This window comes from Pollicipes pollicipes, unplaced genomic scaffold (genome assembly GCF_011947565.3).
Source record: "Pollicipes pollicipes isolate AB1234 unplaced genomic scaffold, Ppol_2.1 Scaffold_4881;HRSCAF=5763_pilon_pilon_pilon, whole genome shotgun sequence".
NCBI lineage: Eukaryota > Metazoa > Arthropoda > Thecostraca > Pollicipedomorpha > Pollicipedidae > Pollicipes > Pollicipes pollicipes.
In genome coordinates, this window is record NW_023596576.1 from 3,739,706 (window position 1) to 3,762,693 (window position 22,988).

General features: G+C 50.2%; 1 protein-coding gene across 1 annotated transcript in view; it reads right to left on the minus strand.

Annotated features, from left to right (window-relative positions):
• Positions 1 to 424: 424 nt before the first annotated feature.
• Positions 425 to 22,988, minus strand: part of LOC119101191 (indole-3-acetaldehyde oxidase-like) — a 33,728-nt gene continuing 11,164 nt past the window's right edge. Inside the window, exons 8-25 of the mRNA XM_037224478.1 lie at positions 22,847 to 22,974; positions 22,186 to 22,311; positions 21,534 to 21,698; positions 19,365 to 19,530; positions 18,846 to 18,961; positions 18,446 to 18,568; positions 15,400 to 15,619; positions 14,690 to 14,882; positions 13,313 to 13,496; positions 12,239 to 12,443; positions 11,120 to 11,237; positions 10,731 to 10,842; positions 9,766 to 9,924; positions 6,280 to 6,548; positions 5,074 to 5,320; positions 3,584 to 3,680; positions 861 to 968; positions 425 to 694 (exon numbers count right to left, since the gene is read on the minus strand). Coding sequence (XP_037080373.1) covers positions 624 to 694; positions 861 to 968; positions 3,584 to 3,680; positions 5,074 to 5,320; positions 6,280 to 6,548; positions 9,766 to 9,924; positions 10,731 to 10,842; positions 11,120 to 11,237; positions 12,239 to 12,443; positions 13,313 to 13,496; positions 14,690 to 14,882; positions 15,400 to 15,619; positions 18,446 to 18,568; positions 18,846 to 18,961; positions 19,365 to 19,530; positions 21,534 to 21,698; positions 22,186 to 22,311; positions 22,847 to 22,974 — 2,807 coding nt within the window. The 3' untranslated portion in view covers positions 425 to 623. The remainder of the gene's footprint in view (positions 695 to 860; positions 969 to 3,583; positions 3,681 to 5,073; positions 5,321 to 6,279; positions 6,549 to 9,765; positions 9,925 to 10,730; positions 10,843 to 11,119; positions 11,238 to 12,238; positions 12,444 to 13,312; positions 13,497 to 14,689; positions 14,883 to 15,399; positions 15,620 to 18,445; positions 18,569 to 18,845; positions 18,962 to 19,364; positions 19,531 to 21,533; positions 21,699 to 22,185; positions 22,312 to 22,846; positions 22,975 to 22,988) is intronic.

Consider the following 22,988-nt stretch of genomic DNA (forward strand, 5'->3'; position numbering starts at 1 on the left):
CAAACAACGTATCTGCTGCAACACTGCACTGTTCCCACCAGGCCGGGTCAACCAGCTGTCTATATTTACGAAGCGATGCCATGAAGTAACGTGAAAATCATATAGACGTGCTCTTTTGTTAATTTGAACATATGAACTTGTAGTTGTGCGCTTTTAGCGTATCTTGACGATGTTCATGTATTTAAATATGTGGTCTCCGTTAATGTACCAGCCCAGTTTTTCCGTGCCCGCCGCGCAGTGTTCGTAAAAAACGTTGCTTTTTGGGAACCGGAAAAGCTAGAGGCAGTCTTGTAACGTCAAACACGCGCAACAAATGCTCTGGCCACTGGAAACTCGAGCGCGATTACACAACACGACGGATAAATATCCTCAGAAAGTCTAGGAAAGTCGCATCGACCCTGCCCCACCCCCACCCCACCCTATTCCACCCAATCAGGGCTCGAGCCAGAAAAAGTCGCCGGCAGGTCGTGATATCATCTAAAGAAGTCGGATAATCGTCTGGAAGTACTGGCCACAGTGTTCGCAGCTGCCAAGACGTGCAGTGGTGCAACAGTGGACGATCGCTGCACGCAAGCTGCGCACTGTCAGCCAGCCGGGTCGCGAGGCGGGCTGCCGTCTCTGCCTTAGGAAAGGACGAACATCTCGGCGGACGTCTGACAGGCCATCTGGGTATCCTCAACTGTACTGGGTGCGTCTGAAATAGCCATAGCGCAAACTCAGTTTTATGATGAAAACGAGTCCGCGTGACAAGCGACGTAGATGGCAACGGTCAGGCCGCGCTATCTTCAAATTGCATGAATTTCTAGCCTACAAAAGCATCAGCGATGGACGGCACGTCAACCGAGGGCAGCGGGACTTACTGATGGTGACCCAGTCGTTGTGGCCAGAGTCTCTGCGGGCGGCGGCCACCGCCTGCTGCAGCGCCATCAAGCAGACGCTACTCATGCAGACAGCTGGCTCGCCGGTGGCTGCCGGCACGCGCAAGCCGGGTCAACCGGCCGTCCCGACGTCAGCTCCGTACCCGGCATTTAACAGACGGCAAACAGCTGAGCCACTAACAACTAATGGATTAAACAATTAAAAACCACAAATAAAACAAGACATAATTGATGTAACGCGTCTAGGACAACAAAGCAGACTTATCATGGTCACTGTACTATCCACATCAACACAACAGGCCAAGCGAAGGTTGTCACAGGGGTCAGGGTCACATTAACGTCAACAGGCAACACGCGTAACAAGCCACCAGGGCCACGAGATGGCCTCTAAACCGAACTGCCTAGCGTCAGTGCGCCAAGTGATAGGTGAACGATAAGTCGTTTAAGTCAGACTGGGCCAGTGAACCCAGCGAAAGGTCGGTCACATTACATCAACCAGGTGACGGGCCGACAGCGAACCAGAAGGTCAACTTCACCAAGTCAGCCAGGTCAGGGTCATCATATCAGCGAGGCTAGCTTTACCGAAAGGTAATACATCGGTCGGTTGGGCCGCTGACCACGCTAAAATGTCACAAGCATCGTCGCTAGTCCCGATGTACTCATGATGCGGTACTCAGGGGTACGCGCCAACGAAGTAACGACGGTACTGTCATGGTACGATGGTACAATGGTACATGATGGTAGTGAAGTAACAGCAGGGTGGGCTGCTGGATCATGAGGAATGGATGAGTTTTAAAGGGCTGCTGTTAAATGACATATTGAGCATCCAATGCCATCAAAAGAGCGACACGTAACACGAAGCAGCGCAGTTCAGTGAACGGAGCGCTTGGGTTTTGGAAACAAGTTTTGTCGGCCTTCGCTCAGAACAAACGGCTGGATTTTATTTGTCCATGATCTGTTCATTTTATGGTGCATAAACATAAGTCGTGCTCACAAGTGCTGCTTAATGAATAACAGTTTGTCTTAGAACAGCCGCAAACTTTACTCGCCTGCAGGTAGTAGCGATGCAGCGTATGTTTCAAATTACCCATTTTCCCTTCAAAGTACATAACTTTCGTCTCATAGACAGCCTCCGTCGCTCCACGGCACATTGTCACTGGTGACTGTTTTGCCGCCATGTCGGCCGCCACCTTGAGTTTTAGGATCGTCTGAGAATTACTCTTGAATGCCTCAGATTTGGGGTGACCGATAACAACATATGGGGTCCGAACAGGGTCGACGGGCGGCCCATCCCACCGAAACATCTGCTGGCGCAGCTTATCAAGTTTGCTTCTGTACCACCTCATACCACTGATCGCACATCATATCATGCATCGAAGGCTACGTAGCCGTGTAGGGGCCTCCCCGCTACCTCCCAAGGAGGCTTGTAACTCTGGAACCGATATCCAAATGCGCCTCACCTGAGAGCCAGATGGCGCTGGGCGCATGGATCTGCTACATCCTCTCAATAGCCGATCACCGTATCGCGTTCGAGCCTAGTGGCCGCACTTACTTAGGCTAGGAAGCTAACCTTGCATGGGCACAGCTTTGTCAGCGCTGGCTATCCTTTGCGCCGTACTGTGACTGCGTCCCACACCATGTACAAGCATTTTTAGGGTTGTTTTGGAGCTCTCTATCGTTATCTGGTGGGCCTTTGATGTCAACGAAGCCATGCTCTTAGTCTGCTACGCATCTACCGTGTTTCCGGTTTTTGACAGTGCCAGAATAGCGCTGTTCTGGCCCTGAAAGGTCTTTCACCAAATGCCGTGGCATCACTTTTCCATTAGCTCGTGCGTATGGTAGAACGTTCTGCCTCAGTGTTTTTTAATCTGGGTAAAATCTTGAACTCGGGTCGAAATGTTCCATTAATGCACGCGTTAGCAGCTATAAGGACAACAATGCGACTGAAATTTGTAGAAACTTTTTTGGAGTGCATTTGTTGCTGTGGAAGTTTTGCAGCCACTCGTAGAACCGATTGTTCACAAGTGACATTTGAGGCAAATGGCACATTTCAGAATAAAAATTGATGTTCAGAACGACTAAATGATTGTTGAAAACTGACATGTGAGGTAAAATGACCCATTTCAGAAAAAAACATTACTGTAGATAACGAAGATTGTGCATGCCACTTCCTTGTGACGGCTTGGCTGAATGAAGTATTTAATTAACATTTCATAACTTTCATGCCTTTTCATTATCTAAACGCGGTTTACTCCACGTCAGAGCCATAATTTGACCGAAAGAATGGCTTCAATTCATCTCAATCTCTGTCGCACAGGAGCACTTAGCAAAAAGCAGAACACACTTGGGCCGGAATGGCTTCCAGAGTCTTGGTCGTTATTAAATGTTTGCCCTCAACCTCCGGTTTAAGGCAGAAAGTTGCAACAGCGACCAAGGCCCTGGATTTTTTGCCGGTCCTGTACGGTATTACATGCTCCACGTACGCTGGGTCAAAACGGGAGATTGGCCGCTGTCGATGACTGTTAGACTGGCATTGCATTTATTCAGCCACAAGAAAATAACACACGCAAAGCCGTTATCTTTGTCGATACCACCTCCAGTCAACAAACAAACGTTCCTGTATTCCAATTCACACCGCAGCCGCTGAAGCTATGCTTCAGCCATTTTAGAAAGCTCTGTAAGTCATCGCAATGTATCCACATTACCTTTGGAATTGAAGATGCCGATGTCGTTTTTATTGTTCTTCAGCAGCTTCACTCTGAAGTCCCTCGGCATGTCCTTGTGCGTTGGTGGGTAGTAGTTCTGCAGTATGCGTCAATATTTACAGCTATGAGTAATAACGATGATAACCGAAAGAAGACATGGCAATAACACAACTACCATTGCGCGCTGTTTGAAGTAGCAACATTCAGCTAACCAGGGAATGAACCAAATGTTTGAGTACGAGAATATGGAGAAATGATTCAAAATTACCCGTGAAATACTCTGAATTATTCTGCATGGTCCAGAATTCATGCTATTACGAGCATATCAACCGAATAGTCTCATGGTAGCCTAATCATGGGTGGGATGAGTGTCTCAGGGCATATTGGAGGTCGGCTATTTTCGGCACTAGAACTCGCAGTGGTAAGAAAATAGTCAGTCAGTGCACAGGTAGGTACTGGTAGACTTGCAAGATACAAAAAGATCATTTTGTTATACGCTGAAAGAAAGGGATTGAGACGTTTGTGACATGAAATATAAGAAAAGCAGCACCAAGCGCAGATTTTGTATTATTTTTTGCGTTGTAGTACTGTTCTATATCCCTACGCATGACTATCCAAAACTGGTGAAACACAGAGATCATAATGCGTCTCTCATTCGCATCCAGAAAGAGTTTATACGTTTTGCAACTTGCCAAGACACACGCTGACCGCTCAGTCATTCCAACCAAATGACAGCGTGTCTTCACCTTTGTCGGACGAACAACTTCAGCTCGCTTGCCCTTGCTGGTACGTGGACACATGCCACCAGCGTTATCGTTACATAAACGGCAAGAAAAGACAGAGGCTGATATTAACAGCATTACAGATGCAGCCTATGATGTGATGGCGGCATTTCCTGCGATGACATTACACGAAATGTCCTGGTGAGTCGCACCACATGTTTACTTTAAGATGCTGAAAAATTCTGAGAATACCCGAAACATGACAACTATACATCCAGGAGAGGCGTATGTTTTATATGTGTTCTCGATGTGGTCTCCGGAATGCACCGGAATGCACCCATGTCTCCGGAATGCACCGGAATGCACCCATGTCTCCGGAATGCACCGGAATGCACCCATGTCTCCGGAATGCACCCTTCGCGCACGAAGCAGCTATCACAAATGACTCTACTCATCGTATTCTGGGACTGCGAAACACTTTCAGCAGCGCTTGTGCCTATACCGGCCCTTTCTGCTCGCCGTGTCAACATATAAATGGGATTTATCGGTGGACTTTACAATCTGACACATTTTGAAATTTGCTGTTCATGTAAGTTTGCCACGCATGTGGTGTTTGTGTATTGTGATTTATGGTCTTGTATTGACAAAATGCTTAATCCGTGACGAGTTATCAAACCTGTCACTGTCATTGATATTTAAGTCAATACATCAACAAGAAATAAAAACAGCTTGTGGTGGGGCCGATTCAGAGAAAGCAAAGGTCCTTACCCAGGCCCGGTTGGTGAGCTTCTGGCCTGTGGCCGGATCGTAGCGGTGCCGCTCTGTCAGGAACAGGCCCATGCCCATGGCGAAGGAGCCCTCGATCTGTCCGACGTCGACCCAGGGCGAGAGCGACTGGCCGGCGTCCTCGTACAGGTCCACTCGGTTGAAGCGGTTCTCCCCAGTGAGCACGTCCAGCTCCACCTCGGCGGCCGTCAGCCCGAGCACAGAGTACCCGGCCGGTTTGGGTGCCTGCCTGTGAACGGTGTCCGAGCGCCTGCTCAGTCGAACGCTTTCATAAAGTCGCTGATAGGTGGTCGGAGACATAGAGGTCATAGACGTTATGGAGTCGCTGTCTGATAGTCGTAGACATAGAGGGAACCCTTTCCAAACGTCGCGGGACATGTCAAGTATGTAAAAAATGCACATCTTCAACTTAAGTGGGCAGTGATGAGGGTGTTTACGGTGTCCATTATCTCACGAGTTGGCACGTTGTTCTGTAGCTCCCAAAACCAGGCTAACCCGTGCTTTGCCTGCTAATGGATACACGCTCGCTGTTTTGAAAGTGTGCCAGCCTGGTACGTATGAAAGGCAGGTTTTAAAAAAACTGGATGTTCTTAAACGAAAGCTTGGAAGACGTCCATGCTGGAAATGACAAATTATCCAGGCTGTTAAACCGAGAGCTCTTCAGTATCTAAAAGCACCTCAGATGTTAGGGCCATTTATCAAACCGACAGGTGCAAGGGCGAACTGATATATGCTAGTCGGTGTGACGGCTAGTTCGACGATGATTCGTTCTCGGAAACAACAATTCCAGTAAATTTAAAGTGATTTTTAGGTGGATGCAAAACCATTTGAGAAAGAACTTGTCACTGCAGTGAGTACTTCTTTTTTCTTAGTGACCCTCCATGTGTCTCACTTTCTCGTTTCCACTTTGCCTTCCTTGTGTTTTCATATTTGTTCAGGAGCTGGCTACTACATGCATTGTTTTGAGAAGCTGATCGATTCTAGGTTTGCGGGCCAAGGGGATGTCTTAACACGAAGCGCACGGTACAACTCACACCAGCAAACACACTTTCGTATGGAATAGGCTATGAGGGTGACACAAGCAAACGCACTCTTGCGTGAGGTGGATGGCGAACACGAAGCCAACACACAACCGCACATGGAGCGTGTGGCTAAGTTGACACCTGACATCAGCAGTTGAGCCCTTACACGCAGTGGGCGCTGAGGTTGACGCCCCCCTTGCCGGAGGCCATCTGGACCACCTGCAGCCAGGGCCGCTGGGGCTCGCCTTCGGCCGCGCGGAACGGCTTCAGTCGCTCTAGCAGCTGCTGGCAGGCCGAGCGGGCCGCCATGCAGCACCACTCGCTGCCGATGCTGCCGCCCGTCACGGTGCTGCCGGGATTGGCCAGCGAGTTGTTCGGCTTGACGGAGACTTGGTCGAGTGGAACACCGAGCTCGCGCGCCACCACCTGTGCCACCTGGCGGGCATGCCGACGAGCGCAGCTTAGCAGATCTGCCGTGGCCAGGGCGCTACAGTTCCCAGCAATTTCAAGCAGAGAATTCGTGTTATGACGTATACATGACTGACAGCCGAACGGCATACAGTTCTCAGGGCTAACAATACCTGGCGATAGCCGGAAGGCTTGCTGGCCACAACTTTGAGTTCATGTTAACACACCGGACCAGGACGATAGTACGAGTAATACCTTATCGTTGATACTAATTAATTGCTTCAATGCTCATTATCGCTGTGATCAATTTTTTTCTCGAAGTTATGGCGCTGGAAGTTGTCTCAAAGCTAATGAATGTCGCTAATCTCGGTAAGGAAATGCACCTCAAAAGGTTTTCCAGACTCCTCTCTCATTTATGTCGCGCTGAAGTGGATTGCCATCGTACTCATGATATTTGCAAGGTCAGGCCATGCCTCCTTGTAAACCAAGCGCTTTAAATCATAAAAGCACACACTTCATGACCTTGAAAGACCATTCTAACCCCATTCTACCGCCTGCACATATTTCATAAAGATTTCCAACAGCTATTCCACGCCGTCTCCTGCATTATCGTAGCATGCTTGGTTCTTGAGAAAACAGAAGGGTCTATAAGGTGCTAATCAGACCCAATTTACATCATTTCACCCGCAAAAGAGGCGGCTCTCTGCGAAATCGACCCATCCAATACCCCCTCAAATCATGAACTTTGCTGTAGATTGTTAGATGGGATTATCTATGGTACTGAAGTTAGATCTGGTAACTTAAATTCCAACAGGTCTGGGGGGCAAAATTAAGAGCCTGAGGAAAGTCGTAAGTCACTCCGGAACTAAGTCGCCTACGAAACTGAGTATTTGTATTTCCTCAAAATAAGTCATGTTGCGTTTTCTTGATGATCAAGTTATGAAAACGGTTTGCTCTTTTCCTAAACCTCAAATTGAACATGGTAGAAGGCCATGCCTAGGCCAAAAATCGACAAGTAGCACCTTTGCCCTCAGCCTGTCTCAGCGACAAACTCGTTGTAACGGCACACACGCTATGCATGAATTGTTGGATAGTTTTAATAGGCCGCTGAACTTTGCTGGTCAGATGGAAATTCTAAGCTTTTGGCTGGCCGCTATGTGTTTCTAGATAGCTGCCTGCAAATTAACATTTTGTTGAGCAGGTCTATTCACGCAAATAAGCTGGAAAAGACGGCACGCTGCAGTCATGTAAGCAGGTAAATTAATGGCTCATTTTTGGTACCAACGTCCGATAGTTTCGGGAGCAGAATGTGGACGCTCGGCTCGCGATCACAAATTTCGTCTGGGTAACATTGACATAATACTTTTGGCGATCATTCAGCCTAGCTTGTTGATTGACATTATGGCTTAATGGCAAGACATCTTTAGTAAATTTCCCAAGCATTATATCTATGTCTGTACTGCGATGGCCAGCAATTTAAAATAGCACAAGGCTTTAACTGGCCGCCGGCAGAACAGATCAGTTAAGCCTCACTAAAAGTATCAGCGGTGTTAACTACAAAAATACCTTCAAATTCAAGCTTCAAATAAAGATGTGAGCATTGCAGCAGTCCCTTCAAAACACGTCCAGATTTGGAGGACCCTCCACATTCTCACGCTTTCTTCACTCTCCAATCGTAAAACCAGCCGAGTTCTTCCGAGCTTCTACATCTATGATGACGGCCTATTAAGAGTACCAAGCCTGAACAAATGCATGACATCCTCCCCACGGTTTCCATGGTAACCATATGCACGGCGATCAGCGAGGAAACAAAACACAAAGTTAGGGATTCCATCACGCCGTTACTTCTTTCTGAACAACTTACTCGGCGTGACAGGAGGACAGGGGAAGGGGGGGGGGCGGGGTGATGCGACGCTCCAAATCCGTAAGATTTTCTGAAATTCCAGTCCAGCATATTGTGCGGCTTCGTTTAAATCTTCAGTTGCCTCTAGGGTATCCATTGCGCGTGTTTTGACACCAAAAACGTGTCCTGGCATTTCTGATTTTGGAGAAGCGAAGACGTTTTTTAGGGGCACTGCAAGACGATCCACTACCGGCGGGGGCGGTGGGCGGCGACCGACGATCCTGCGGGTCGCGCGGAGGGCTGACACTGCTACATTAACGAAGTCCTCCATTATAAATGAAGACTAAGAATAGATACAACTCCTAGCTACTACACTCACCTTTCCACCGAAAATACGCATCTTTATATTTCATGCGTCTACGCCGCATGATTTCGTACACATGGATGTTCAACGCTGAAATAGGTTGAGTTTCAGGAAAATTTGACCACAGAGTTAATCTAGAAGGTTCAATTAACAACATGGGATCTCTTACCAATTGCGAGTTGCTGTTGAGAAAACTCAATGTTTTTTTTTTCTCCGAGGTTCTACCTTTCTAAGTTTCCAAACGGCAGGATGTCACCGGCCCCCCCTATCAGTGTGTGCTATGAAAATCAGCGAAACAGGTTAGGGGTTAAACCTGTCCGCTACCATCTTTTTCATTGCTTTTACACCTGTCGATGTAAAATTTGCACTTGGACTCATATATCTTTCACCTGGTTCACCAGAATGACATATAGATTTGTGAGTTCACACAGATTTACACGGCGTGCTACAACTTTGTTCCTTTTCAACATTAACCCATCCCCATCGGACCACATTACCGTTCACCCGGGCTCGTGTCAATCCTGTTCTGGCTGGAGTGGGGAAGGGGGGGGGGCAGATTCCGACCAACTATCGCATAACTTTCCGGTCACGTGACCTAACTGGAAAACTGCTGAGCCGCGGCGACACTCAGCAGACGTAAGAGCACCAGTTGGGACGCGGCGCTAGTGGCGCCTCCCACAGGCGACGAGACCGGAAACATGCGAGGCAGCGACGGCAGGCCGGGTCCGTCCGAAACAGCGGCAGCGTTGCAGCTAGGACGGAAGCTAAATTACATCACATACAGGCGATGCTGGCGTCAACAGACGACGGACTCTGCTCTGCCCTGGTCTGGTCTGGTCTGCTGTGCTCTGCTTTGTCCCCCTCTCTCTCCCTCCCTCCCTCCCTCTCCCTCTCCCTCTCCCTCTCTCTCTCTCTCCCTCTCTCTCTCTCTCTCTCTCTCTCTCTCTCTCTCTCTCTCTCTCTCTCTCTCTCTCTCTCTCTCTCTCTCTCTCTCTCTCTCTCTCTCTCTCTCTCTCTCTCTCTCTCCCTGCGCTGACCTTGGTGTTCAGGCCCTGGCCCATCTCGACACCTCCGTGGGACACGGCCACCGTGCCGTCGTTGTCGTATATGGAGACCAGAGCAGACATCTTGGCCATTGTGCCGACTGGGTACAACATTGGCAACAGTGCCAGCGACCGCTTACGCCAGCGGTTGGCCTGAAACGGGACAGGGCAAATTGCAATCATTGCAGGGTCAAAAATTACCTGGTCAAACTTGCTGAAATGCACTTCATTCGTGTTTCTGAGTTAATCAAAATCCTTGAATAGATTTTGTAGCAGTATGCCTGGGTGGAGGTAAATGGTTTTCTATTCAACTGGGGGGCAATTTCGGCTCCAACGTCAAACATAAATGAGCCAAATCCAGCTGAAATGTTTATTGGGGTGTATTTTGGGTAAGTATGTAGTCATTAGGTATTGGTCCGCACACCGCCAACCTATCTTTCGAAACTACGCCCCTGCTTAGGTGTTGCTACTCAGATGCGATCTCTACCTGGTACCGTTTGTCAAATAGTTCGGCTGGGACCGGGCGAAGATTGCAGAGAATGAGGAGTATTTTATGTCTATTCTCGCAGTGGAACACCGTGACGTTTTGCTTGTTACCGATGCTATTTTAAGTCTAACTTAATGGCCTAAGTCCGGCGCAAAGCTCCACAAGTTTTCTCGGGGGGGGGGGGGGGGGGGGGGTTCCCTGCATTTCTCTCCGTTCCTAGCATTGGCCCAGACCCGAACAGAGCATGTCGAATAAGTACACACTTCATGACAAGTGTCTTATTATTTCATGTCAACTACCGTATGACGAAAGCACAAAGAAGTCCTCGGAAATGTCCCCATAAACTCTCCTCTGGGACCACTACAGATGCACACGCAGATACAAGTCACAGATGCACACGCAGATACAAGTCACAGATGCACACGCAGATACAAGTCCAGTTCATGGCTGTTTACCACATAGAGGCTAATACCTTATTGAAGGCGTTTATCTCAGCTTTTCTCTGCTTGATGTCGCCTTTATCGAACATCTCGTTGATCATCATGGAGAACACCTTGTTGTCCTGTTCGGTGCCCATTGGCGTGCTACAGCGGAAAATTTTAGTAAGCCTGCCATTTTCAAGCTGATTCGGTGGTTGTTTGTGAACACCTCAAACAAGGCAACGTCAGTTTGATGTAAGTGCACTTTAAACAATCAGATGTAACAAATGCAAAAACCTGATCGATTAGCATAGGAGGCAACTGAACGACGCTTTTATTTTCGTTTATTTTTGCAAGCTTACCTTTTTTGCCTTCATGTTAACCATCGTCAGACACGACATAAATCCCGTATTACACCTTTCACCGTGCTTCCAGTACTTACGGCACTTCGGCAGTGGGGAGAGCGAAGTTTGCCTGTCGCACCTCCCAGGGGTCCTTGTTCAGTTGGTGGGCCACGTGATTCATCACCATCTCTATAGCAGCGATGGCGTTTGTGGTACCTGCGCAAGGCGGCAGGAAATGGAAAGGCATTAATGCGCGTCAAAGACGAATCCAGGAGTATGTTGATTAATCAGGTGATTCGATTAACAGCATGCTACTGGTGCCGGCTACTACAGAAACGGGCAGCCCCTAGTACTTATCGTTGATCATCAGGAAATGGGTGCATCGATTTCCATTAGTTAGGCAGCGTTTCACAGGCGGTGAAGCTATCAAGTGCCGACATTTATAGGAAAACGTTGTTTGGCGTTCAGGCAGCGAAATAGGGCAGGTTTCATCGGTAGCTGGTAAGCATTTGAAGACATGCAACACTGTTCTGGATAGTACAAAATACGAAGAGAAGACTGCCAATGTCACCTTTCTTAAAACCACCTCAGCGAACAGACAGTGAGCCACGCATCATCATCTCCGGCTTATTCAGCGCTCTCAGACGCTGCCGTCGCCTTCTTCGGCTTGTAAGCCGGGTCTCCGCCCGCCTGGCGTGTCGGATGTGTCACTGGTGACCCTCCACTTTACTGACGTGTCGGGTGTATCACTAGTGACTCTCCGCTCGCCTGGCGTGTCGGACGTGTCACTAGCGGCTCTCCGCTCCCCGGGTGTGTCGGGTGTATCATTGGTGACTCTCCGCTCGCCTGGCGTGTCGGACGTGTCACTAGTGACTCTCCGCTCGCCTGACGTGTCGGGTGCATCACTGATGATTCTCCGCTCGCCTGGCGTGTCGGACGTGTCACTAGCGGCTCTCCGCTCGCCTGACGTGTCGGGTGCATCACTGGTGACTCTCTGCTCGCCTGGCGTGTTGGATGTGTCACTAGCGACTCTCCGCTTGCCTGGCGTGTCGGACGTGTCACTAGCGACTCCCCGCTCGCCGGGCGTGTCGGACGTGTCGCTAGCGGCTCTCCGCTCGCCTGGCGTGTCGGATGCATCACTGGTGACTCTCCGCTCGCCTGACGTGTCGGGCGTGTCACCAGCGCAGGGGCGGGACAGCGGCCTGCGGCGGCCGTACCTGGAGCGCGGCAGGCGGTGGACATCGGCTGGTTGGTGGTCACCGTGCCGGGCGTGACGCTCCAGTTGTCCGCGCGGTATACGCTCTTCACCATGTGCATGACGTGGCTCGGCTCGATGAAACTCAGCACCGTGTTGGTGTAACCCGCGTTCGCTATCACGTGCATCTTGAGCCCGTGGATTTTGCCAGTGTCGTCGAAGCCAGCCTGCCGTTTGCGCACTCGGTGATAGTGGTGTAGGGGGCACCGGCGTCGCTACGCTTCTTTAAACAAAATAACCAGCTGTTATTCGCGTGCAATGGAAGGTCTTCACCATCAAGACAGTGCGGACTGGGCTAGGTGACGTTTGGTAGTTCATTCAGAGTGCACATTCATTCATGAATTGTTGGCAAACACAAACGGGAGGACGTACAAAAATGGGGCAACCCAAAGTTGTCTGGGCGGGTCGTTAACAAAAACACGTATAAATAGTTCTAACAGATTTTTGCGATCGGGTGTTGAGTCTGAACGCAACATGTTCACAACATGTGCCATGCAACACGGACGGAAATAAGACATGAGCATATGAGCACAGTTACAGCCGTGAATTTACCCAAGAGAGGCACAATAACACATGTCTTTTTCGTGGTCAAATATGCCCAGGAGAGATCCCGTTTTGGTGTAGGATAAAATGGCCACCCACAAGCATCCTAGTCACTGGTAAATCATGCACACGTCGAACACGCGTTATCCAACTGCAACTAGACAATATGGCAAATTATTTCACCTTTGGCTTCCCCGATTCCTACCACAGCTAGAGCCCAGCCGAGGGCCTGGGCGAGCTCACCTCGGTCGAGACGAGGTAGGGAACCCGGCCGAGAGCCTCGGCGAGCTCACCTCGTACGAGACGAGGTAGGGCACCCGGCCGAGAGCCTCGGCGAGCTCACCTCGTGCGAGACGAGGTAGTGCACCCGGCCGAGAGCCTCGGCGAGCTCACCTCGTACGAGACGAGGTAGGGCACCCGGCCGAGAGCCTCGGCGAGCTCACCTCGTACGAGACGAGGTAGGGCACCCGGCCGAGAGCCTCGGCGAGCTCACCTCGTACGAGACGAGGTAGGGCATCCGGCCGCTGCACATGGCGATGTTGGTCTCGATGTCGAGCACAATGCGCACTGGCTTGTTGAGACGGACGGCCGCCAGGGCGGCGGCGGCGGCGATCGGCATCGGATTGGTGATCTTGCCGCCGTAGGCACCGCCCAGACGACGCACCTCTGAGTTGATCCTGCAGGATGATGCAGCCCATAGGGGTCATCATCGGAGCTCATCATCAGGGGTCCTCCAGGGTTCATCCAGCGAGCAGGAGAAGCGTGACAGGGACAGGTTCGGTCTTTCATCGGCGTGACAGGGACAGGCTCGGTCTTTCATCGGCGTGACAGAGACAGGTTCGGCCCTTCATCGACGAGACAGGGACAGGCTCGGATTTTTCATCGGCGTGACAAGGATAGACTCGGTTCTTCATCGACGTGAAAGGGACAGGCTCGGTTCTTCATCGGCGTGATAGGGACAGACTTGGTCCTTCATCGGCGTGAGAGGGACAGATTTGGTCCTTCATTGGCGTAATAGGGATAGGTTCGGCGCTTCATCGACGTGACAGAAACAGGCTCGGTTCTTCACTGGCGTGACAGGGACAGGTTCTGCACCTCATCGGCGTGACAGCGTCAGGTGGCTATAGACCTTTCTAAGGTACCGAAAAGAAGAGGTGAGAACGTTCTGCTCCCAGGACCCGACTGCTCAGTCACATGGGGGATCGGTAGTTGGGAACGAACAGCTCCCTTCATATCGTCGGGAGAGGCTTGTAATGCGTTGATGAATGAAAGATATGATATGGTAGTGCATAAATATACAGCAGCTCTTATCTTCATGAAAGGGCTCTCCGAAAACGAAAAGGCAAAAAATGTGGAACGGAAACAAGTACCGGTCTTTCACGGGAGCGATCAAAAATACTGATGAGCCCAAAAGATTGACCACTGATCATACACATCACGGCTTTTCAAGCCAAATTTAGCATTTGTCTGTGTTCGCCAGGCTTCAGATCTCGCGGCTGGATTAACCACAGCTTTATTTATAAATTGCCTATTTACACCACCATCTTAAAGTGTTGCATTCATGTTATAGAAGTTTTGCGTTTAAGGTATACACGAGATATTTTCTTGCATTAATGAGCCCATAATGCTAATAAATAAACGCCGGATGAATGCAAGGATCCCTGGTGAGCGACTGTACAGTACCTTGTGGCCATATAGCAATTAAATTTGGCCGCGCGATAGACTTATGCGTGGTTTCTGCGGTACTACAATAGTAAGAAATAGTTGTTCCGAACGATCATTCCAAAACAACCCCTCCCTTTGACAAACTTTAAAACGCATGCACGCTCACGCACACACACGCACGCGCAGCTTCCGAACTGAGCCTCACTTGTTGGCAGGAATGTTGACGACGCCCGAGATCACGTCGACCACCTCCTTATTGGCCTGGGCGGCGCAGAAGACGTTGAGCTGTCCGTCCTCGCAGGGGACCACCCTGACTGACTGCGTCTCCATGGTGAAGTGGTACTGCGAGGCCATCTCCCACTCGCCCTTCAGACGGTGCGGCGCACTGTTCAGGCCGGCTGCGGCACATGGTATGACATGGGAGACGGTTTGCGATGTGCTTTGCTCATATTGTGTATAAGGAGGGCGAAGTGACCGGTGGGTAAGAAGCGACGAATGTAGGCTGATATAAATTTGCCGCCTTTTTGCCGCTGACGCCTCTCGTGCAACCACCATAGTATGAGAGCGAAGGGCATGTAAAGGGCAAGTAACAAAGACATGGCAAGGACAACTAAGACGTGCGCGGCAACACACAGTGCAGGCTGTGTCATTCGTCTATTTTTCAACTGTCTGTTGTTAGGGGTGCCAACATATCCCTCACCGTATGTCTACGACGGTCCCTTTAAGATTTCCTGTTCGGCTCACATTAACGCAATTATGCTGATTCCGTAATAATTAACGCAATTATGCCGTTACTATTCCTCTCACCGACCAGTGTCCCCCACACGGCCTCGTCAGTTGGCACCGACCAGCCCCGCTGTCATTGTCTCCTCCCTCGTCCTCCCCGCCCACACCATCCCAGCTCGAACTCCACACCTTCCACATCTCCGGTGGTTAAGTTGGCTGGCACGAACTTGCTCTGCTGCCTGCCCTCTGGTTGTTTCTCCAGCGCCTGCCTGATGGTGAGCACCGGTGGCGCCACCTCGGCGTACTCGACTCGAACTAGCGCTGCCGCCTTCCGTGCGATCTCCATGGTGTCGGCCACCACGAGGCCAATGGGCTGCCCGCAGAACTGCACCCTGTCCTCGGCGAACACCTGCCGAGATAGGCCGGAGTGTTGTCAAAGCAGACTCAGCTGTCAAAAGCAGTGACAATGACAGCCAACCAAAAGCAGAATGGCTGTCACTCTCTGTGAACACCCATCACGTAAGCAGCAATGTATACAGGATTTTTTTCAATGGGCATAGCACATCTCGAAATTTTGCAATGACAAGCCAGCTCAGCGCGCAGAATACGTGAGAATTGTTTGCACGTCGCAAAACAACATGGATGTTTTCGATTCGTTTACTTTGACATTTTTACCTCAAATTGGTACTTGTCAACATTTATTCACGCCCATATCTATACACGTAATCCACCTGATAACGGGGTGGGGGGGGGGGGGGGAGATACGTGTTCCCCGGGGATCACTACATGGATATGCCCACGCGTACCACGTCCACCATACAACGTACACACCTGATAGGTGTGTACGTCACAAGCGCCTTTACATGACTGCGTAATGAACGATTGGCTCACGGCGAAAAATGTTAGGCAAACTCAGAAAAGTACGAAACCGAAAAAGTGGTGTCAAGACAACCGGCACTGTACGTAATTTGATGCCCAAGACATGTATTGATTATGATCAAATATGTTTTAACCAATGTTAAACAACTCGCGCTATACTCATGAGCTGGAATGGAATTTGCGTTTTTTCATCAGGGTGGAGACCTATGAGCTTTACCCATCCTTTCCCTCAGATATATTCTTCACCAATTGCATCCACTTCATCCTGGCCATAAGTTTGGCTTTATAAAAAACAAAGGCATTCAGCTCTTCGTTTTTCGGTTTGGCCTGTTCAAGGCCATTATGTTGACGACCCTCAATGCGTCAAAGAACGCGAAAGTTCCAAACATCGACTTTATTGATGGTACTTAATATTTCGAGCTGTGTTCATTCTATAGAGCTCGCGTTTTGAGGATGAGCACAGGACATCAGATAGGGGTGGGTATCTTCGTTATACTTCTTCACATACGTGTTACAGGTTCCAAAAATGTGATGTGGTTTATCGCCCTGTTTTGCTTCCAATACGATTATTTGCTGCAGCAGAACCAGACGCTAGTTGCCTATATTACCTCCATTTCACAGTGAGCACCGCTCGTGCCCACAAACGGTGCCATTTCGATAAGTCTGGTTCGATTACCCCCAGATTAGTCTGGGTCATACTTTACCTTTATAGTTTTAAAACCGTCTTTGAACAGATTAACAGTTAGAGCAGCTTGAAGATAGAGATTCTACCGTTACTACTCTAGTTTATCAAAAGATTACAGCAGTTCGTAGCGTTGTAAATGCTAATTCATCCCCAGCATCAACCTGAAAATTGCAACAGTCATTTATACGGATTGAAATACCTCCTTAGCGAACGGACTGATGTCATCAAGCCTCTAAAGGTACTCATTTCAGATACTGTGGTTTTCGTCGACCTATTGGCCGCCGCCTGGTGTCAGCCAGCGGGGAGGGGCTAATACTGTGGCTTACGATTCGGACAGATGGCTGAATATTACCAGAGGTAGTCGGGTTGGTCATGTCAACGCGAGTTTTGACACCATTTCGACCTAGTTTACGTTCTCGGATTCGTCAATATCTCTACATAGTCCCGAAAAAATCTAGCAATTCCCTTGAGTGCTGCTGGTTTCGAAGTCCGCTGAACCGCTGCAATATGGCCATTGCCAGCAGGGATTTCGATGTCGTCATTGAACGCCATGCTTTTACATATTACAGGCTTCAGTACACCAATGCAATCGCATCTCTCGGTAGCTTCTGACTTCTGTTTCCGTCAAAGATACAAATCAAAACTAAAACGAAAAATTCTTGTCCCTCAAAATTAAGTAGGCTATATCCAATGATTTCTTAGGGCCTCTCACCAACAAAGGACCATTTGTTAACCCGGTTCTCCCCCCCCCCCCCCTCCCATTACGAACCCTGTGACTTTGTCCCTGTGACATGCATATGCCGATGTCGTTAATTCACCGTTGCAAGCACAGCCGGTGACGCCATTTATAACTCTGAAGGTGATCCCTCCAGAAGCTGAGTCATTTTCACCGTTTTCCGGGGTTAGTTTTGGGCCTTGCGATCTCTAATAAAAATGGCGTCCTGGTATAACATGGAAAATCCTGGAAAAGCAGTTATCACTAATGGGTCTTATTGACAACAGCGTTGACAATTTCATATACGCCAGAGAAGTCTTCAGGTCCCGGCCTTGGCATCATGAGTTCAGAGCTCCTAGTATGTGAACAGTCATCGACTGTCAGTAAGTACTGAACAAGCGTAAAAAGAAATGTGTAATAAGTGTTGGAAATAGAGCTTATGTTTGCTTGATAAGGTCGGCTTATCCCGTGCCTCCCGGTATATTGAAGGTCGATAGCTGTTAGTAGAAACACTCAGGGCTCACAACAGCGTTGCCAACTTTCTTTGGATTTTTCAAGTTCCATAAGCGGGCACTAGGCCCATCGATTATAACATACTGACAACGGGTCGGAGTGGGAATGGTCCTGAAAGTATAATTCTGTTGCAAATATAGGGGTGCTCGAAATAAAAAGTATGCCTCTGAGCCTGTTTTATTCAGATCCTACCTCCTGAGGCATCATTAATTCTACATTGATGCCCACCTGGCTCCTCAGTTTATGTGATGCTCGAATCACACCAGTTTTGAAGCCTTACTTTTGATATTCCAGCGGCCACAGGTTCCTGCTAGGCACGGTGAGTATGTCATAATCTGAATATACCACGATGGGAAAGGCCTGTATTAGGATTCAATGCCAGTGCGCAGAAGGTTTCGAGAAGAGAAAGAAGTTTTTCTTGACCTGTTGTGCTCAAGACCTACCTGCTGAGGCATCATTGATTTCTCATCCATGCCCAGGAGGGGAATGTATGCACGGAAGGTTAGGTAGTTGTTACTGCCGATGACGTCACTGGCTGTGAGGACGGCACGGACGCCTCTCACCGCCTGTGAACGGACACAAACAAACAGCTGACGATTGGAATGCACACGCTCCACGTGCACACGATGCATTTTAAACAAACGTCCCTCACAGTCTCAGCGCCCCGAGCTAACCTATGACAATTCATCACTCCCGGCTGCGACAGGCGTGAAACGGACATTTACAAGCACAGAGGTGAGCCGTGGAGAACAGAGAGCACGCCCGCCGGACTCGGCCCGCCAGCGGTGGCGCTGACCGACGGCGGGGCACCGGCGGTCGCTGTCCCATGGTGACAGTCCTCACCAGCGCTGCCAAGGTGTTGATGGCGTCGACCTTGGCGCTGCCCACCGTGGCCAGCACGTAGTAGCCGTGCAGCTCGCCCGGCGCCGCCGGCTGGTCGCCCACGTACTCGGCTTCACCTGAGGCCGGCGCAGCGTCACCCCAGCCGTCCACCCAACAAACGTGTCTTCTCACTAAGGGTCGGGGTGATAGGAGACTCGCGGCTTCTAAACGCCGCCAGAGGGTTGTCTCTTTGATTGTTGCTTCACTTCCAGAAGGCGTGACGTATCGACGTAGGAGACAGGCGTGACGTTAAGAATGCGACTTAGACTACTCGCTTGGAATGCGAATGGCCCTCGTCATGTTAAAACCGAGATCGGCCGTGGCATGAGTGATTGACTGCAGCGGCGGCCGAGCTGGCGGCCATGAGCCACTCCGCGCCCGCGACCACCCCGAGACCGATCCGATGAGATCGATCGACGCACCGGGCGTCTGGGTCTGCCGACCACCCCGAGATCGATCCGATAAGATCGATCGACGCACCGGACGTCTGGATCTGCGCCTCTAGCTTGGGCACCGCCTGGTTGACGGGCCAGAGCTTCTTGTCCGTGTCGAACTCCTGCGTGCCGCGCGCCAGCGGACGGGTCAGGTCCTCACCCCCGGACCTGAGGCGGGCTGGCACCCGGTCGCCCAGCGTGTGGAGAACCATCTGTAGATGAGGCGGACACGTCCCAGTCAGCCGAGGCAGGAGTCTGTGGAGCGCAGCTGTAGTCGCGGTTAGAGGCGCTCCAGGAACGAGGCGGGCTAGGAGAACAGTCGCAGGCAAGAAAATGCGTGGCGACCGCGGCAAGCCTGCAAGTGATCTGCAGAAACATCGCGACGGCTGATACTTTCAGTTTGGTGGAGACGGCATTTGATACCACCAGCACCACCCGATTATATAACCAAGGTGTCAGTATCGCCCATATTTGGTAAAAGTAGACATTTTTTCTTTGTCATTCGAAGTGCATCTTTCCCATACCATATATTTCTTCAATACTATAACGGCTTCACAAATCGGGGATGTTTACGCAGCCATCGTTTCATAAACATCCCCGATTTTAAAGTCTTGATCGGGTTTAAGAGCGGACTTCAGTGAATCTTCAGAGCAAAAACAACTGGATGTGTTTGTCCACAACAGGGGAGGAAAAGTTGCGTAACTATCGACTAGAACTCGAAGGTGTAGGGCTCGCCAGAAGCATACATCAAGAAGGCTTGTGATGGATGCGTCAACAATCAGTGCTGGTCAGACAGATGCTGCGGCCGCCACGCAAAAGCGGGATGCCTAAAATACGTGGATACCCAGAATGTTTTGCAGAGTCCAGTGCCAAGAATCTGCTAGCAATGGCTGACACAATATTGCTGACTACGAAATTGGATATTTGGCTGCATTGGCCACTTGTATCATCAAGTCCTGTATCCTGTAAGGTCCGTTGAGAGCGTTTGGTTGCTACAGGCCGAGTAGTGGATGTACAATGCCACTCCGGGTTGGCCGTGGAATCGGATCCGAAGTTTATGGACACAGCCATGATTTTCTTAAGGATGGCACTGGGCTCCGTGAGAACGCATCTCACAGATTGTTAATTTACCGTCAGAAGCCATCAATGGCGAGAAAAGACAGGGCCGGGCCTAAGGGGAATTTGAGGGACCCTGCCCCCTAGTTCCGCCTATGCTGAAACTTTTACTTTTTGAAACGCATGATAAGTGTTGGCCAATTGCTAGTTGTACTTTTGATGCCAAACTTTTTTACACTAAACGCTTCGAAGTGCTAGCGAGGCGGATGAAGGCGATCACAGGTGTGGGTCTGTTAAGGAAACAGGCAATGATAGTCTGGATTTCCATTTGGACCACTTTGAAAGATTATCCATTGATAAAGAACGAGCTGCGAGATCCCGGCAGAGTTCAGAGGCGGCAAAATGCATGCATCAGGTTACAGGGGCAGTCGCAGATGTACACGCATGGAGGAAACGCAGCAGCTCTTACGGTTTGTGCGCAGCTCCACGCTGCATTAAGCTCGCCTGATCACCCACCAACGTCATATATCCTACATCCACCTCACATCTGTAGTATTACCAGATTTGGATATAAGTGTCGCAATGATGGGCAGAGGAGGGGAGTTGGAGATCTACTGCAGAGCTTAGCAGCGAATATTCAAGGAAACTAATTTACGTTTTGCTTGATGTTGCCTCCCTTGTTTGCTCTACAAACTGCGCTGATGACAATTTTTAATTTTCTTAGTGCTGATAGAGTAGCTACTAGATTATGACACCAGAAACCCTTTGAGCCCATGCTCAGTCTCTATGACAAATATTTTCAGAAGTCACGGGGGGCAACAAATCGGACCACGGATAGAATTAACGCAAAAAGCCGGATGGGAATAGGATCAAACGTTTTGGATAGCTCATGACATCTTACGGCCAAAAAAAAACACTGCAACTGCAGCCATAGCATACTTATTTAGTGCAAAAGTACGTCACCTTATTTCTCTTTTTGGCGACGAATCATGAGTCAGGTCACTTATAACTTTTGTCTTCTATCAAAGGTGACAGTGTTTTGCAAAATGTTTTAAACACTTGTCACATAGCCTTCATCACTCCTTCAGCCGTACTTGCACACCACTTTAGCCGCAATGGTGAGGTCACGTGTCTGCCGACCGATGACTTGTCATCTCACCTTGTAGAACAGGTTGGAGGCCAGCGTCTTTCTGTAGGCCACGTCGGCCAGCTCTGGGTCCGGGTAGGGCCGCACCTCGTCCAGCAGGATGGCGAGTGCCCCCTGCAAGGTGCCCTCATCCAGCCGCCGTCCGGTCAGGTACCGTTCCGTGGCGTCCGCGTGCACCTGTCCGGGAGTCAACAAGGGGTTAGGTCACGTACCGTGGCATCAGTAAAGCTGTGGAGGGGATTTAAACGTCTCGGGCAAAGCAGGACATATGACGAGCTGCGTGGCAGGGGATATCTGTAAATTACAAGATGGCACATATAGTATGAAGATCTTCGGAGCGTTCCTGCCCTTTCGCTATAACGTATTGCATTCTAGCTCCGAAAACATGCACGAGACGATAAGATATTCTTGAGCGACAGCGTTCAAAAGTGGGTGCATCAAACCTCGCTCCAGCCAGGGTGATAGTGAGCCGGAGAGGCCGGACGCCTGTTCCGGAGAGGCCGGACGCCTGTCCCGGAGAGGCCGGACGCCTGTTCCGGAGAGGCCGGACGCCTGTCCCGGGGAGGCCGGACGCCTGCCCCGGAGAGACCGGCACCTGCCCCGGAGAGACCGGCACCTGCCCCGAGGACGCTGGACACCTGCCTCGCGCTCTCTAACAACTTACAAACTTGTCGCTGATCCCTCCGAACAGCAGAGTGGGCCGCTCCGTGACCTTGGTGGTGGCCGAGTCGAAGGGCAGCACAAAGGCGGCGTTCACGTACGCATGCGCACTGATAGCCCTCGGAGTGATCTGCGACACGGACCGGTTAGAGTCAAGGAGTCGCAGAAGCCCGACCAGTTAGAGTCAAGGAGTCGCAGAGGCGTGCTACACCTGAGGGCCATTCCCCACTCAATCTGAGAGGTGGCTGAGTCCATGGCACGACTTAGCCAGCAGGCGGCAGGACAGTGGGATGCTCTGACGGCTGCTCGAGCTAATACACCGATTCGGTGGGCGCCAATGGCGGGGCTGCGACGCAACTTGCTGGCTGGGAGATTGCTCCAGGAAAGCCTCGAACAGTTGTTCACACATCGCTGCTAATGTTTCGAAAATTAGGAGATCCTTGACCACTAGCGCAGAGCTTGGTATTTGCCGTAAGGAATGCTATGTATAACTTCCACCGCTATTCTCATACCATAGACTATAGATAAAGCACCCTAGATAAAGCTTGCTGTATCCGCCACCAGGACCACACCGTTGTTCCTCTTGCGCGGGCGCAAATCCTATTAGCAGTAATAATGCACTGCTGGCCCCATAGCAAGTCGTTTATCCATGACAGTGCACTCACCTTGTACGTCTTGAAGACATATTTGCCTTCATCCATTGGTGGCAGGCTCATGGACACGATGATTTTGTTGTTCATGCTTATCTCGTACATCTTTTCCACAGGCATTTCTTCGACCTGTCTTCCCTCGGCTGAAATTAAACGG